The sequence below is a fragment of the Anser cygnoides genome, chromosome 7, assembly GCF_040182565.1.
Source record: "Anser cygnoides isolate HZ-2024a breed goose chromosome 7, Taihu_goose_T2T_genome, whole genome shotgun sequence".
NCBI lineage: Eukaryota > Metazoa > Chordata > Aves > Anseriformes > Anatidae > Anser > Anser cygnoides.
In genome coordinates this window covers 20,853,056-20,865,921 of record NC_089879.1, presented here as the reverse complement: position 1 = coordinate 20,865,921, position 12,866 = coordinate 20,853,056, and the positions used below count along the sequence as shown (strand labels likewise).

General features: G+C 44.8%; 1 protein-coding gene across 4 annotated transcripts in view; it reads right to left on the bottom strand.

Moving 5' to 3' along the window:
• PIK3AP1 (phosphoinositide-3-kinase adaptor protein 1) overlaps positions 1–12,592 on the bottom strand; it is a 57,444-nt gene extending 44,852 nt beyond the window's left edge. Inside the window, exons 1-2 of one of the 4 annotated variants that reach the window (XM_013171265.3) lie at positions 12,535–12,592; positions 2,807–3,223 (exon numbers count right to left, since the gene is read on the bottom strand). In XM_013171265.3, the coding sequence (XP_013026719.2) occupies positions 2,807–3,223; positions 12,535–12,577 (460 nt within the window). In that variant the 5' untranslated portion in view covers positions 12,578–12,592. Of the gene's footprint in view, positions 1–151; positions 308–2,806; positions 3,224–5,394; positions 5,906–8,726; positions 8,882–12,534 lie in introns of those variants that run through there. The other 3 variants (XM_048069018.2, XM_013171254.3, XM_048069019.2) reach the window with 3 other exon arrangements.
• Positions 12,593–12,866: the final 274 nt, after the last annotated feature.

The following is a 12,866-nucleotide window of genomic DNA, read 5'->3' as shown; positions in this document are numbered from 1 at the left end:
CTGCAGGATCACAGGAGGGGGGAGGTCACCCAGTTCCTTTTTCCTCACCATGGCAGAACTGCATAAATTTATCCAAATGCTTTTGCCATAAAACCAGCCTATCTTAAGTAGGTTTTCCCTTTACAAGAGTCAGTGAGAGGGAACTGCTTGCCTTGGCAATTGCTCTGACGTGCATGATGAAACTGCTTGACATTGCCCAACTTGCGTGCAGCTGACAGCTCGTATCAGGGAGACCTTCTGTAACAGTATGAGAAGTCCAGAAATTCTGACTCTGTGTATACATCTTCCAGATATACTAAAGCCAGTGTAAGATCTTTGTATGTTCCTTCCTTTCTGCACATACAGAAAATAAGCTGAATTATTTGTTATGTAGAAACAACAACAAAAATCCAAATCTCCCTTTAAAAACACTATTTACATGTAGCTAAAGCACTTTTTTTCAGCACATGCTAACTTTCAACAGAGATCACCTCCGCAGAAGGACTCTTCAAACTGAAAAGTCAGACTTTAGTGCTTTACCCCAAAGAAGTTGTACCATAGATGTATGGCAGCCAGACCCACAACACAGTCCTTCCTTGGCTGCTCAGACAGGGCAGTGCTGCCAGCAGGACCCACCTCCGCTCCCCTTCCAGGGTAGTCTCTCTAGTGCTGGGAGCTCCAGCACCCAGGTCCCTTGGGTGCAGCTCCCCCATGCCAAGGGGCAGCCAGCTATACAGAGCAAGAGCTAGCTTACCTGTAGAGAGCCACATGTTAAAGTGGAGGAAGACAGCAGGTCAGCTTAATACAATTCATTGACTGCATCAGACGTCAAAAAGAGTGGAGGCTGCTCTCTAGGTGACAAGGCTCTGCATTCAGTGTACCACCACAGACAAATATACGTTCTGGGCACAGAAGTCAGATCATGCACGCTTCCCTTTGACAAACACAGCTTCTCCGTATAGAGTGGTTGCTGATCCAGAGCAGTTTATAGATGATCCATTCCAATGCCTGTCCCCTTCCTTCCACCTCAAGTTCTTTTTGAATTTTAACGCATCCCAAACTAGCAAGAAGGGTGAAAACCTCTCACTAACAGGGATCCAGCTGGCTATGTGAGATCTCCCACTCCAGCCAATCTATCTCATGAAGGACACAGACACTCGTGCTTCCCAGTCCACCTACATCCCAGGAAGCAGGAGGCTGTCTTCGGCCCCCGTGCTGTGCTTTGTGCACTCAGAATGCCATAACCCAGAAAGGAAGAGGCTGGTGAGAGCTGGCTCTGGGAATAGATTTCAGGATCTACATCCCTTTGCGCTCACACATCCTTCAGCTATTAGAATTTACTCTTGCTCTGACTGTACTGTTAATAGTTAGTCCCTAGTAATTACGAGTGATTAACACTCAGTCTAGGAAGATACCGTTTAAACCTCCCTAACTCTGAAAGGCACATATATATATATAAAAATAAAATAAAAAAATAAAATGCTCATGTTGTGTTCTAGGCCAAAGTTTGGAGGAAAACAGCAGAAAACTTTGGCTTTTGCCAGAAAGTGTCAAAAAAGTGATTTTAATCTCTGGTCAGCTTTACTTATTTATAAAGTACAAATCTTCAGGCACTATTTTCTGTCTTCTTTCAGTCCAAAAGGAAGAGAGACAGCCTGCTTGAGGCCTAGGTTATCCATCAGGAAACAAAGGCAGTTGAAGGTTATTTGGAAAGGGGACGCAGACTTTAGTTTACACAGGTTGTTAAATGGTACTAGGAAACATCTGTTGTGGCCTGGTCACCTTATAGTGTCATCTCCCGCACAAACCCTAAGTCGTGTTTTTTCAGGGGGACTGTTTTGGCCAAGATCATGACTTTCAGAATTTATTTTTATTGTGATAATTTTGTCATCACTATCATTCCTCTCATTATCCCAGCATAAAGCCCCTTTGTATGCACAACACCAGGTGTACCAAAAGACTGCACTATTTCATTTATGCCACTAACTGCAGATAAATCCTAATCCAAGATGCAGTCACAGGACTTCAATCTTGCTAAGACTGACAAGGAACACTGTAACCCTAAACATGGCAGTATCAGAAAAACATCTTAACCAGCATTAGACTCCCTGGAGCTGTCTGCCTTCATTTCTACACAAGCTATGAGAAAGGAAAAACACACACCCCTCTGGAGTTTAGAAGATTTCAGACTCAATTAAAATTCAGTGCATTGGCATCTCTAGTCTCGAAGTGTTAATATTTCTGTGCTAGTAACTCCTCCGTGCATATTATGAGGTGATCAGTTTCAGACTGGTTGGGTTATTTTTAAAGCCATCAGTGCAATGCTTCAACTTATCTCTGGCATTTCATCATAGGTAACAAACTCAGCTTTTGCCACAATGGTGCTGTCTCTGACTTCAAACTGAGTGCTAGAGAATACTTGTTGGATAACCTTATTTTGGTTCTGGTATGGCATTTAAGTTTGAAGGAGAAGCTAGTTTTCCCTTGATTGGAGTCAATAAACTCCCGGGCACAATATTTACAGTCAGAATTTCAAAGACACTCAGTTTAAAATTTTCCATTTACATTCAAAACAAAACAGTTATGATACACAAATTCAGAGGTTCTCTGAGAGTCACTGGTGATCTCTCCTGAATTAGGGACCAATTGGCCACGTACACAAAGAACAGATTGAAGAACTTTCTAGTTTACACTGGCTGTGCAATTTACTTTAGTTTTCTATTTCAGAAAAACACATTGCCAGATTTAAAATAAGGATGAATGGTATCGTATGTACCCCTCTTCCAACCCCAGATCACAAAGCCCCGCTCCACAGTTGCTACCGTACCTTCTGAAATAGCCTTCTTAACAGCTTCTAGGTAAGCATCAGGCTCATCGTCATATGTGAGTTCTTGCCACTGATACCAGTCCTCGAAAAGGGTCAAATAGTCATCGGAGTCTGTAACGCCGCAGAACAGCTTGACTACTTTGTGCGGGGGCCATAAAGCTTCCTGAAGGCTTTGCAGGACAGGAGGGAAATAAAACCTCTGCACCAGCTCCACAGATAGCAACACGATGATGCTCCGACTTTTGGCGAACAGGTCCAGCTCCTGGTGGGAGATGGCAGAGTCGCCTTCCAGCTGGTAGCTCAGAATCCGATGCTTTCGGATGTGCCGAGTACAGAGGAAGAGGTCCTGAAGGTACTGACACCATTCGGTGGCGTCACTTGCATACACAATCAGCACATCATATCCTCCATGGGTTCCTGTACAGGTGCAGACCATCATGGAGAACAGGATTAAATACAAAGCACGAATCGACCCTCAGTTTTACAGCAAAAAGTCTGCAGTACTACCTTTGCAATTCGTGTAAGAAGCTCCAGAAGACTATTTTAGAGCGCAGTAGATGCATCCAAAGCGAGCAGGTGTTCACAGCCACAGAGCAACTCTAAGGGTGTCTGAACTCCTACACACACTTAGCCCACTAAATTTGAAGTAGTTTTTTCATTCTCAAAAACCTTTCTTGAAGAAGGGGATTTCCTGTGTAGTTTCAAGTGAAACAAACCACACGTGGAAATTTTCAGATGTAAAGCATATCAATAGGGAAAAGAATGAAGAGGAAAAAAATTAGCATGAAAAGGAGAGTTCACCTTTGGGTGAGAAATGGAATCATTTTAGGCAACTACAGATGCTCTGCAACACAACTGTAGACCATTACACGCTCAAGTGGAGCACACACTGAACGCAGTGCACCTAAAATAAGAAAGGCCTTCATTTAAATGAGGTCTCAATGCTCACAGGAAGTCACGATGGCTTCCATGGTGTTAGACATTTTTTTTCTCATTGCAGCAGAAAGCGAACCGACTGCAAGGTAGATGTGCAGCTGAAGGGTATGCCAGCCCCAGTGCTTGTAGCACAACAATCCTATCGTTCAGGCTTCAGACACTTCGCAAGCTTGAATTGAAACTCCAGAATTGCCAAACAAAAGTTTCCTGACCTGTTTGGCATAAAAAAAATTCTCCTTGGAGGGAAATAATACAATAGCGGTAGCTATAACAGCCTGAAATATTCTCAAAGTTGACTTATTCAATGCCTCTCTAGAGGTATCTGCTAACTACACCCTCCTGCATTTCTGTGCTCTGGATTAAAGGCACTTTTAAAACTTCTTCCCGTTTGCTGCAAAAATCACATGCAGATTGAACCAATATGACATGATGCAGTGCTATCCCCATAAATCCCAAGAAAATTCTGAAGTCTAAGTTTAATTTTTCCCTTCACCTGTGAAGAAGTTTACTCAGATTTGAGGATTATGGCTCTGGTCCCATGGCAAATTTCAATGCTGAGCATTTCAAATGTCATTAGCAAACTGCCTTCTAATTCCAGTTTGACTGAAAGTGCCAACATTTCCAGCCCATCTCCATCCAGAAGCAAGCAAACAAAGACAGATTTTGCTAATTAAAGTAGAAGGCGATGCCTAAAATTTGGCATGCCAAGAAGAGCATCTGCAACGAGAGAATTTACCAAAATTGAAGATTACATTTTTGCAGTCACCTTATTAAAATTCAATCAAAATTGAACAGCCTCCAAAGACTCCCTTCTGCACCTTCCCCAGAACCTTCAATACAGTTGTAAGAAAGACTGAAATGACGTCTCGACTATGGCACCACAACTCCAAACCATACAGTTACAAACTTAAAACTGTGGTCAGGCAGAAGTGATGCAGTTGAAAAGTACAGCACAGAGATGGGATCTGTGCTCAGAATACAGTGTTATGGGTACCTGGACAAGGGCAAGGCTTTAGAGTGAAAGACTGATGGCTTAGCTATCGAGAATATACGCACTGCAGTTCAGCAGTATTCAGCGGGATTGCTGCATGTTTCTGAATGAATACAGCTCTCAAACCCCACATGGAATCTTGTAGGAGAAAGCATTCTCAGTGAAGTGGGTCCAGCAAACTCGTAAAACAGACAAACAGACCCAAAGTCTGGGAACCTTTAGGTTAAGAAAACAGAACCACCGAAAATAAATAAAAAAAAAATAAAATAAATAATAAAAAAAAAAAGATGGCTTTCATGCCAGCAAGAACACCACTATCATCAAAATATTGCTTTTGGCTAAACAATGCCTCACAAGGACAACAGAAACAGCAAAAAAAAAATAGAATTCAGAGATCGATTGTTTTATTCTAAAAAAGGAGAACCACCGGAGACTTCTGCTTCTACAGCCCTGTGCTGATTACCTGTGGTAGTCGGATGGGGAGACCAGCTCTGCTCCTGGGAGCAGGGAGGGGGAGAAGTGAGGTGCTGAGGCATGGGGTGGGGGAACATTGAACAACCCCCAGTACCAGCACCACACTTTTGGGAGATGCACAGCTGCTCTCTGAGGTGTGCCCAGGCCTCCTAAAGTCCCACCCTCAAGCTCTCTGGAAGGCACCTACCTCCAGGCTCTGGGTGAAGCAGCAGCAGCAGCCTCTGGGGCATTTTAACAGTTTGTAAAACAGAACACCTAATCCTACCCTGCATGTTTAAAAAGAGCACAGCTTTAGCAATTACACTTGTTAGCAAACAGCCCCCTCAGCAGTCTTTCAACAAAAGGAAGCAGCCATGCTGAGGGTGGGTGTGCTCGGGAAGCCAGTCATTTTACACCCTGATTGCACTGCCAGGCACTGCAAGAAGCCTCCCTTCTCCAGTAGGTATGCAGACGATGCAGATCTGACAGACTCCCTGCAAGCTCCCTGCCAGCATTTATATCCCAAGATAACATCACCCAGAGCATGCAGCCTCTACACCCAGGAGCAACAAACTTCACCCAGTGTGTAGGAAAGGTAGCGATCCCCTGGGTAGCGCTGCTCTGGGCACACCGTTCCCTGCAGAGCTGTGCCAGATCTCCTCAAGCTCTCTTGCCTGAAGTCCTACAGCCTTTTGCTCACGCCTCAGATAAACTGAGGAACAACGGTCTTTAAAAGGGGAACTGCAAAACAAAATTACTGACTCCGCTAGTAGAGCCAAGGAAATTATCTTGGTTCATAAGCAAAAACACGGGGTCGTGAAGAGCCAAGTAAGCTTAAGTCAGCAGATGGGACCATTTCAAAGAAAACAAAAATGTTGACTTACTTTCAATTGCAACATACCCCTTAAAAAAAAAAATAAAAAAAATTACGTGAGACTCACTTTTCTGGATCATGCTATTTTTTGTCTAATCAAATATCTCCCTTTGCAGCACCAACTAGTGTCTAGTCCTCAGGGAACAGTGTAACAAATGGAGAATGCAGAATGTCTGGGGGAGTCCCCCCAGCTCTTGACACTTCAGTTACAGTAAGAACTTGCAGAGCACACTTCAAAGCATGAAAAATAAAGCACAAATAAACTCTGCCAATTGTACACACAAGGAAATCCCTATGTGAACACCAGGCATATCCTTAACCCTGAACTCAGGTGCTTTGATGATGCACTCAGCAGGCTGATTTTGGAAAAACAAGCACGAGGAAGCCTTCCATTCAAGAACAGCATATGAATTAGCACGACAAAGAAAGATCTGTGCCAGCCAACTGTTTCAAAAATCTTTCACACACAAGTGTTATCTTGTTTGAATATTAGCAATACCTTGTTTCTGCATTCCCAAGCTTAGGGTATGAAAGTGATTTTTGCTTCTGCTTACAAAACGTCAGCAATATTAACAATATTGCAGGGCATGTTTAACTATTTATTTCATAGAAAATCATCTAGGTGTGGTTCTGTTGCAGTTTGCAATGATAAAAACAATCTTTGGACTCCTTTCCAGCTGTAACTCCCTTGTTAGTGCTTAGTTGCACACTCAGTTATACAGCACTGGCATAAGACTGATGTGATTATGAACTAGCACCGCAGAAATGCCTAAGATCTCTAACTGAGGCTGACAGACTAAATAGCATGGAGAAAGAGCAAGATACACAGCTTCCCCTACTTTATGAACTGCTACTGAAGTAGAAAGGAATAAATCACTTCAGTCAAAATCTCTGGAGGCTGATGGCAAGAGAAGAAAAGTATCCTAAAGTGACTGACCGTATCACAGCCTCATAGTCCCTCTGAGAAAGAAATTAATCTTTAGACTGTGGTTAGGAGTAGTGAGGTGACAATCTCTGAGCTTAGGATAAGCATGGGATAGCAGTTTATGGCAATATTGAAAGATTCTGATTACCATGTGGAAGATCCTAAATACTGCTGAAAGAGCGAGAGAACACCGCAGGAAGCTGGTGGATCAGCTCTGGGTAAGACTACATCTTGCCCACTTTACACTTCCCAAGTTTGAATCTGATCCCTCCAGTTGTTACCACCCACTACTTCATTGTGCAAGCCAAAATGTTTCAGCTTTTACAGTGTACAGATCATAAGTAGTTTTCCATTGTATTTCTGTGTCTGATAAAGGAAATTCAAGGCCTCTAACATCACACAGCTTTTCTATGTCACTTTGCTCATCCCCTTCCTACACAGACCATGACTTCTCGTGGTCCAACGACCAACCATGGGTAAAAAAAAATGGCAGATAAATCCTTTAATCCAACTCAGAAGATCTTATCTAGTGCCATGTTAGTCAATTTTCATCTGCTAAATCAAATCTGCCTCAAATTTTGACTAAATGAAGATGTGCTACACAGCCCGTTATCTACATCATCATCAATTTGCTTTGGCACGCATGTGCATGTAAGGTATAAGAATATACAGAGTCCAAACTCTTGACAGAGGGAGAGGTACTTCTTATCAAAACCAATTTCTTATGGTATAAATTAAACTCAACCCAAGGTGTCTTAAAAATCAAATTCTTAAATGAGAGAGACCTTCCCAAGAGGTACCAGGATCCGCTGGTAGGCCACTCAAAGAAGCCTGCTGTACCTTTCCGATAGCGGTGTCTGAAGTGAGTGTATTTAAGTGATGTAGGAGGAAATGAACGCATTCTTCGCCTAGCTGGAATGCATAACAAAGTCACAATGATCACAGGCAGTAATTATTAACATGCAACCGACTGGAATGGAAAACCTTCACTTCAGACTGCTGCACACAAGAGGAAATAGAAAAACCAGATAAGTTTGGTGAAGACAACTTCTGTGATAGGAACGTGAGATTTGCATTACGATACACGAACGTGAAGTCGTTCTACTTTTGAGCCTCTCTGAAATCACCTTCTGTTTTTAGGGAGAAAAGTAGTTTTGCCCACAAGTCTCCCGAGGTCTCCGTTTAGCTTATTTTACATCACCAGGAGACATGCGTCAGTGAAACCCCACCGTTACTTCACACCCTGCGAATGGCACGCTTTTCCTTTTTTAGATAAAACGCACACGCTTCCCCGCAAAGAGGGGAACTTGCAGAGTGGGCACCAGCGAGATTACACAACAAGGGTCAAACCCCTCTCCCTCCGGAGTTTGCTCTTGTCTTTTAACCCCGCGTGTGCAGGTGAAACCCTTTCCCTGACACCAACCCAGCGCAGTCTGCTTGCCGCCCCGTGCCACAGAGCAGCAAGCCGTACCCCAAAGAGGGAGCACGCAACGGGAGGGCACGAAGCACTATCTGGGAAGAAACGCGAAGTGAGAAACCTCTCTGCGGAGGCTCCCAGCCGGGGCAGGGCCCTGGGGCTTGGCCGAGCCCTGCGGCACCTGCCCAGCTGCAGCCGAGCGGAGCGCGGCGAGGCGGAGCGCAGCCCGGGCACAGCCGCCAGCCCCCTTCCCCTTCCCCTTCCCGTCCCGGCCGCGCCAGGCGGGACCCCCCGGCCCTGCCACCCCCCCGCCGCGACACCTACCGGGGGCCGTCATGGTGCGGGCCGCCGGGGAAGGGGCCGCTCCCGGTGCCCCGGCGCCGCTCCCGGTGCCCTGGCTCCGCCGGCGGGCGGCAGCGCTCGGGGCCGTCCCTGCCGCGGCCGCTTCCTCGGCACGGCCGGCGGCTGCCTCCTGCCCGCCCCGCCCCGCCGGCGCCGCCCCGGCCCCGGCCCCGGCCAGGGCTTTCAGGGCCAGGTGCCGCCGGGCCCCGGTTTGCAGAGTCCTGCGTGTCTTCTCCGGGATGCGCTCGGAGCGAGCGCTGCTTGCCGCTCCTCTGGCTCTGCGGGGAGAGCGCTGCCGGAGGGCTGGGAGGGGAGAGAGAGTGGAAAGAGCAGGTGAAAGGGGAGCGGTACCGGCAAGGGGACGGTCAGGGAGAGTGGAAAACACGAGGAGAAGGCACAGAAGACAAGCGGTGAGCACAGCTTGGTGCCCGAACTCAGATTTACTCCATTCCACGTGGCTACGCTCATGTCTCAGCACAGAGAAAATCAGCTGCAGAAAGGCTCTGCTGGAGTTCAGAGCACAGGGCTCAGTGCAGTTTGTGCCCCATGACAAACCAACAGGGTCTGCCCCAATGATTACTTCAGACTACTCCCTTGCAAACTCAGAAAAAAAGCCACCTGCACAGCTTGGCATCCAGAAACACTTCTTTGCTGAGAACCGGTGAAGTCTCTCATCATTGCACGTTAGTGAGCAAAACCAGATTCCCTTGCGATCTGGTTTCCCAGGGAAGAAAGTCACATCCAGGCAGGGCACGTGCTGCGTGTAGCTGAATGTCACGAACACTAACACTACAGCACACCAGTCAGCTACCTGCACATGGTAAGGAACCAAGCCTCTTTCCTACTAATCAACTCAATATTTAAAGTTAGATTAAACTCTCCTGCTACCTCCAAATCCTTCTTCAACCAAAGCCTAATATAAGCTTACACATAACTACATGCCACAGCCCGTCTTCCAAAAACTGGCAGTTTGCTCCTACAGTAAGTACAAGGATAAAATCCCTCATGATACAGCCTTATGAGAAACTTAGGCACACAGAGAAAAAAAAAACACAGGACTTTCCCAAACAAATCCCAAAAATGTACAACAGAATAAAGAACAGCTGGGTGCTGTAGAAATGTGCAACTACAGAATCTACTTCAGATTTACGTAAAGGACAAAAACTTATCAGTTGGAAACTAGATTCTCTATCCGAATTCTTTGAATATTATGGAATAATACTCTATACTAGAAAATAGGTAAAAGTAAAATAGATGGATAAGCATGTATACCCATAATGATTGTTCCATGCTATTTCCCTTGTAAAGCTGTGCATCTTTTAACTCCCACCATAAAACATTAAAAGATTATCTCAAAATCATCTCTCTGATATTAGATTAGGATTTCAATATACTCCTTGGTATCAACTTTTAAATTCTTTCTCCCTTTGCTAGCCCTTCGTATGACACTGCCAGGCTTTAGAATCAGCTTCTTGGTCAATGAGAACCCATGGGACTTCTCCATATGGACCAGTGTCGCTTGGGGTGCTGAGTATTTTATTTAATCAATGCAAAGCTCACAGTAAACCTCTTTAGCCACTAAAGTAAAATTAATATGCCTCCCCAAAGGACTTTAGGTGAAGTAACTGTCAGTGCATTGTTTCAGCAACCTTTACAACAGCCTCCACCTGAAAAAAAATCTGATGACAACTAGATGCTTTATACATTAAGAATCAAAAAATGCAGGTCTCACTTCAAGGCATGGAAGAATTTGTGGGTTGGGAAAAAGCAACAGAAATGCCTTATTGCTCTACTGGTGAAGAGCCTGGTCATCTCTTTGCATTCTCTGGGTCTCAGCCCTCATGCACTGACTGCAGCTCCATGCACAGTAGCATGCTATATCAAATTTCTCCTCCTTTATAAAGAAAAACAAATCAACTTTAATTCAGAGAAAACCTGAGCCCTGCTGAACTACTTTTTTTAGATAGGAACCTGCATGATCTGCTTCTCCCACGCTGGAACAGCACTACCTCTTAACCCACCCTGCAACGTAAGAGCTGAGATGTCACCCTGGACTTACAGAGCACATCCGACAATTCACCACAGGATGTATGTTATTACCTCCAGTTCCCCTGTGGGTGACAAACCCCTGATCTCGATGCTTCTAATTCTGTGATTTCTGTCTTACCTACCACCACATTTCCACTACAGCACCGACTAAAGCTAGACTTGACAGGAAGATATCTATCACTTGCTTTGTCTTTCCTGAAAGTCTGTCCCACAAAATCCACCATATGGAGGTCAAATCTTGTAGTTGATTGAATTGCTGGAGCTGCTGCTCAAACCCACAGTGCACTGATGTTAGAGGCAATTTCATTTGTGTGCTTGGTAGGGAAACAGGACAGGCTCAGCTGATGATTCTCATGGCAGACAGGTACACATCACTCCCTAACACCTGTAGAATGGGAAAGCTCTTCTCTTGCCTCCCTTGTGTACTGGGAGATCTGATCTAATCCATCTGCTCTGAGATCCCATAAAGGCAATAGAAAGAAATTTTTGTCTATAAAAAGTTACACCTAATCTTTCAGTGCTGTCCAAATTCTTAATTTTTCAGCCTCACTTTACCATATTAATGGCTTCATGCAAAGTAGAATTCAAACTCATGGACATCCTGGAGACTTGACCAATAAGAGGCAAAAGCTGCTTCACACTCTAGTATATTAGGCTGGCCTAAGTGAAAAACTTACACAGCTTGTAATTTATTAAGAAGTAAGGAAAGAGAGGTAGCCTCTCATGTTCCCTTGCCCATAGCTGACTGTACAAATCGTAACTTTTTTTCCTTCAGTTTTGAGCAGCATTTGAACACAGTTACATTTGCAGCATTTTTCTCAGCAGCCCTGTGCAAAGAAAAGGACTAGATTGCTCTTTTCAGAGTCATTACTTCTGCAAACCTACACAAATAGCACAGCAACTTTACTATATACTTTTGAAAAATAAGGAGGAAAGGATTCACTAAGTGTTTGAAGACCCATGCCATCTCTCTTCACTGTTTCTTTGCCACAAAAAAAAAAAGGGAATAGCAGACACCTCTCACAGGAACATTCTCTTCTGAGTTGATGGAACACTCTCTCTGCAATCTAATGAAAGATACACCAGCCAACAGGAAGGTCTGACAAAAGCTATGAGAAATAGGAGAGGGAAACCAAGGAATTTGCATGCAGTTACATAAATCAGTTGAATTTGTTTGCTTTTAAGATCCCAGAACCTCTCACTACTATCTTGGGGAATACAGAACAAGATAGAAGCTTTCCTTGCAGGGCAGTGCCCTACCAGGTCATGTGGAAAGTTGCAGGCACCACACAGGGGAACACCTCCAAAGAAAAGAAAAAAAAGCAGTCACAGCACACCTGTAAACAGACCTAACTGTCAAAGGTCTGGCAGGACAGGGTGATGCTTACTAACCACATGAGAAGCAATGGAAGTACACCAATGAAACAAGCATATAGTAAATACAGCCAGGACTTTCCCTGACTCCTCACAGGGAAATTGCTGAAGATAACAGAACTTAAACTAAGGACGCTTTACTAGCAATGGCTGTACCTCTTCCTTTCTAACACAAACAAGCACAAAACTTGTGCTGAGTTTCACAGGTGAAGCTTCTGGCTGCATCTTACAGTCCCAAATAAGCAGGAACTGCAAAAACTGAGAGGAAAAAGGGGATCCTGGAAAGTTTCCTTTCTGCAACATAAACCTGAGCAACCCATAGAAGGGCATACCATAATGGGAGTGACTGAAAACAAAGTGCACTTACTGAATAAGCCCTCAGCTGAATAGCATTCCTCTATGCTATGCATAATAGCACCTTAACAGGATGGGAGAGGCTTATAGCACAGCCCACCACTACATAAGGTGTTTTTTCCTCCCTAACACTACAAGAATAGCGACTTCCAGAGCCGCTAATTTAAAGCCACAGCACTATACAGCAGCTGAATTAAATTTCTTCTTTATCAGGGCCCCGAACACGCAAGCGGGCCACCGTTGTCCTGACCAGCCTCACCTGTGACATCCACCCCGCCCCTTTCCCATAAGCCCAGGAGCTCCACTTAAGCTCTCCCCTGGCCCTTTGGTACTTGCTGAGGCTGT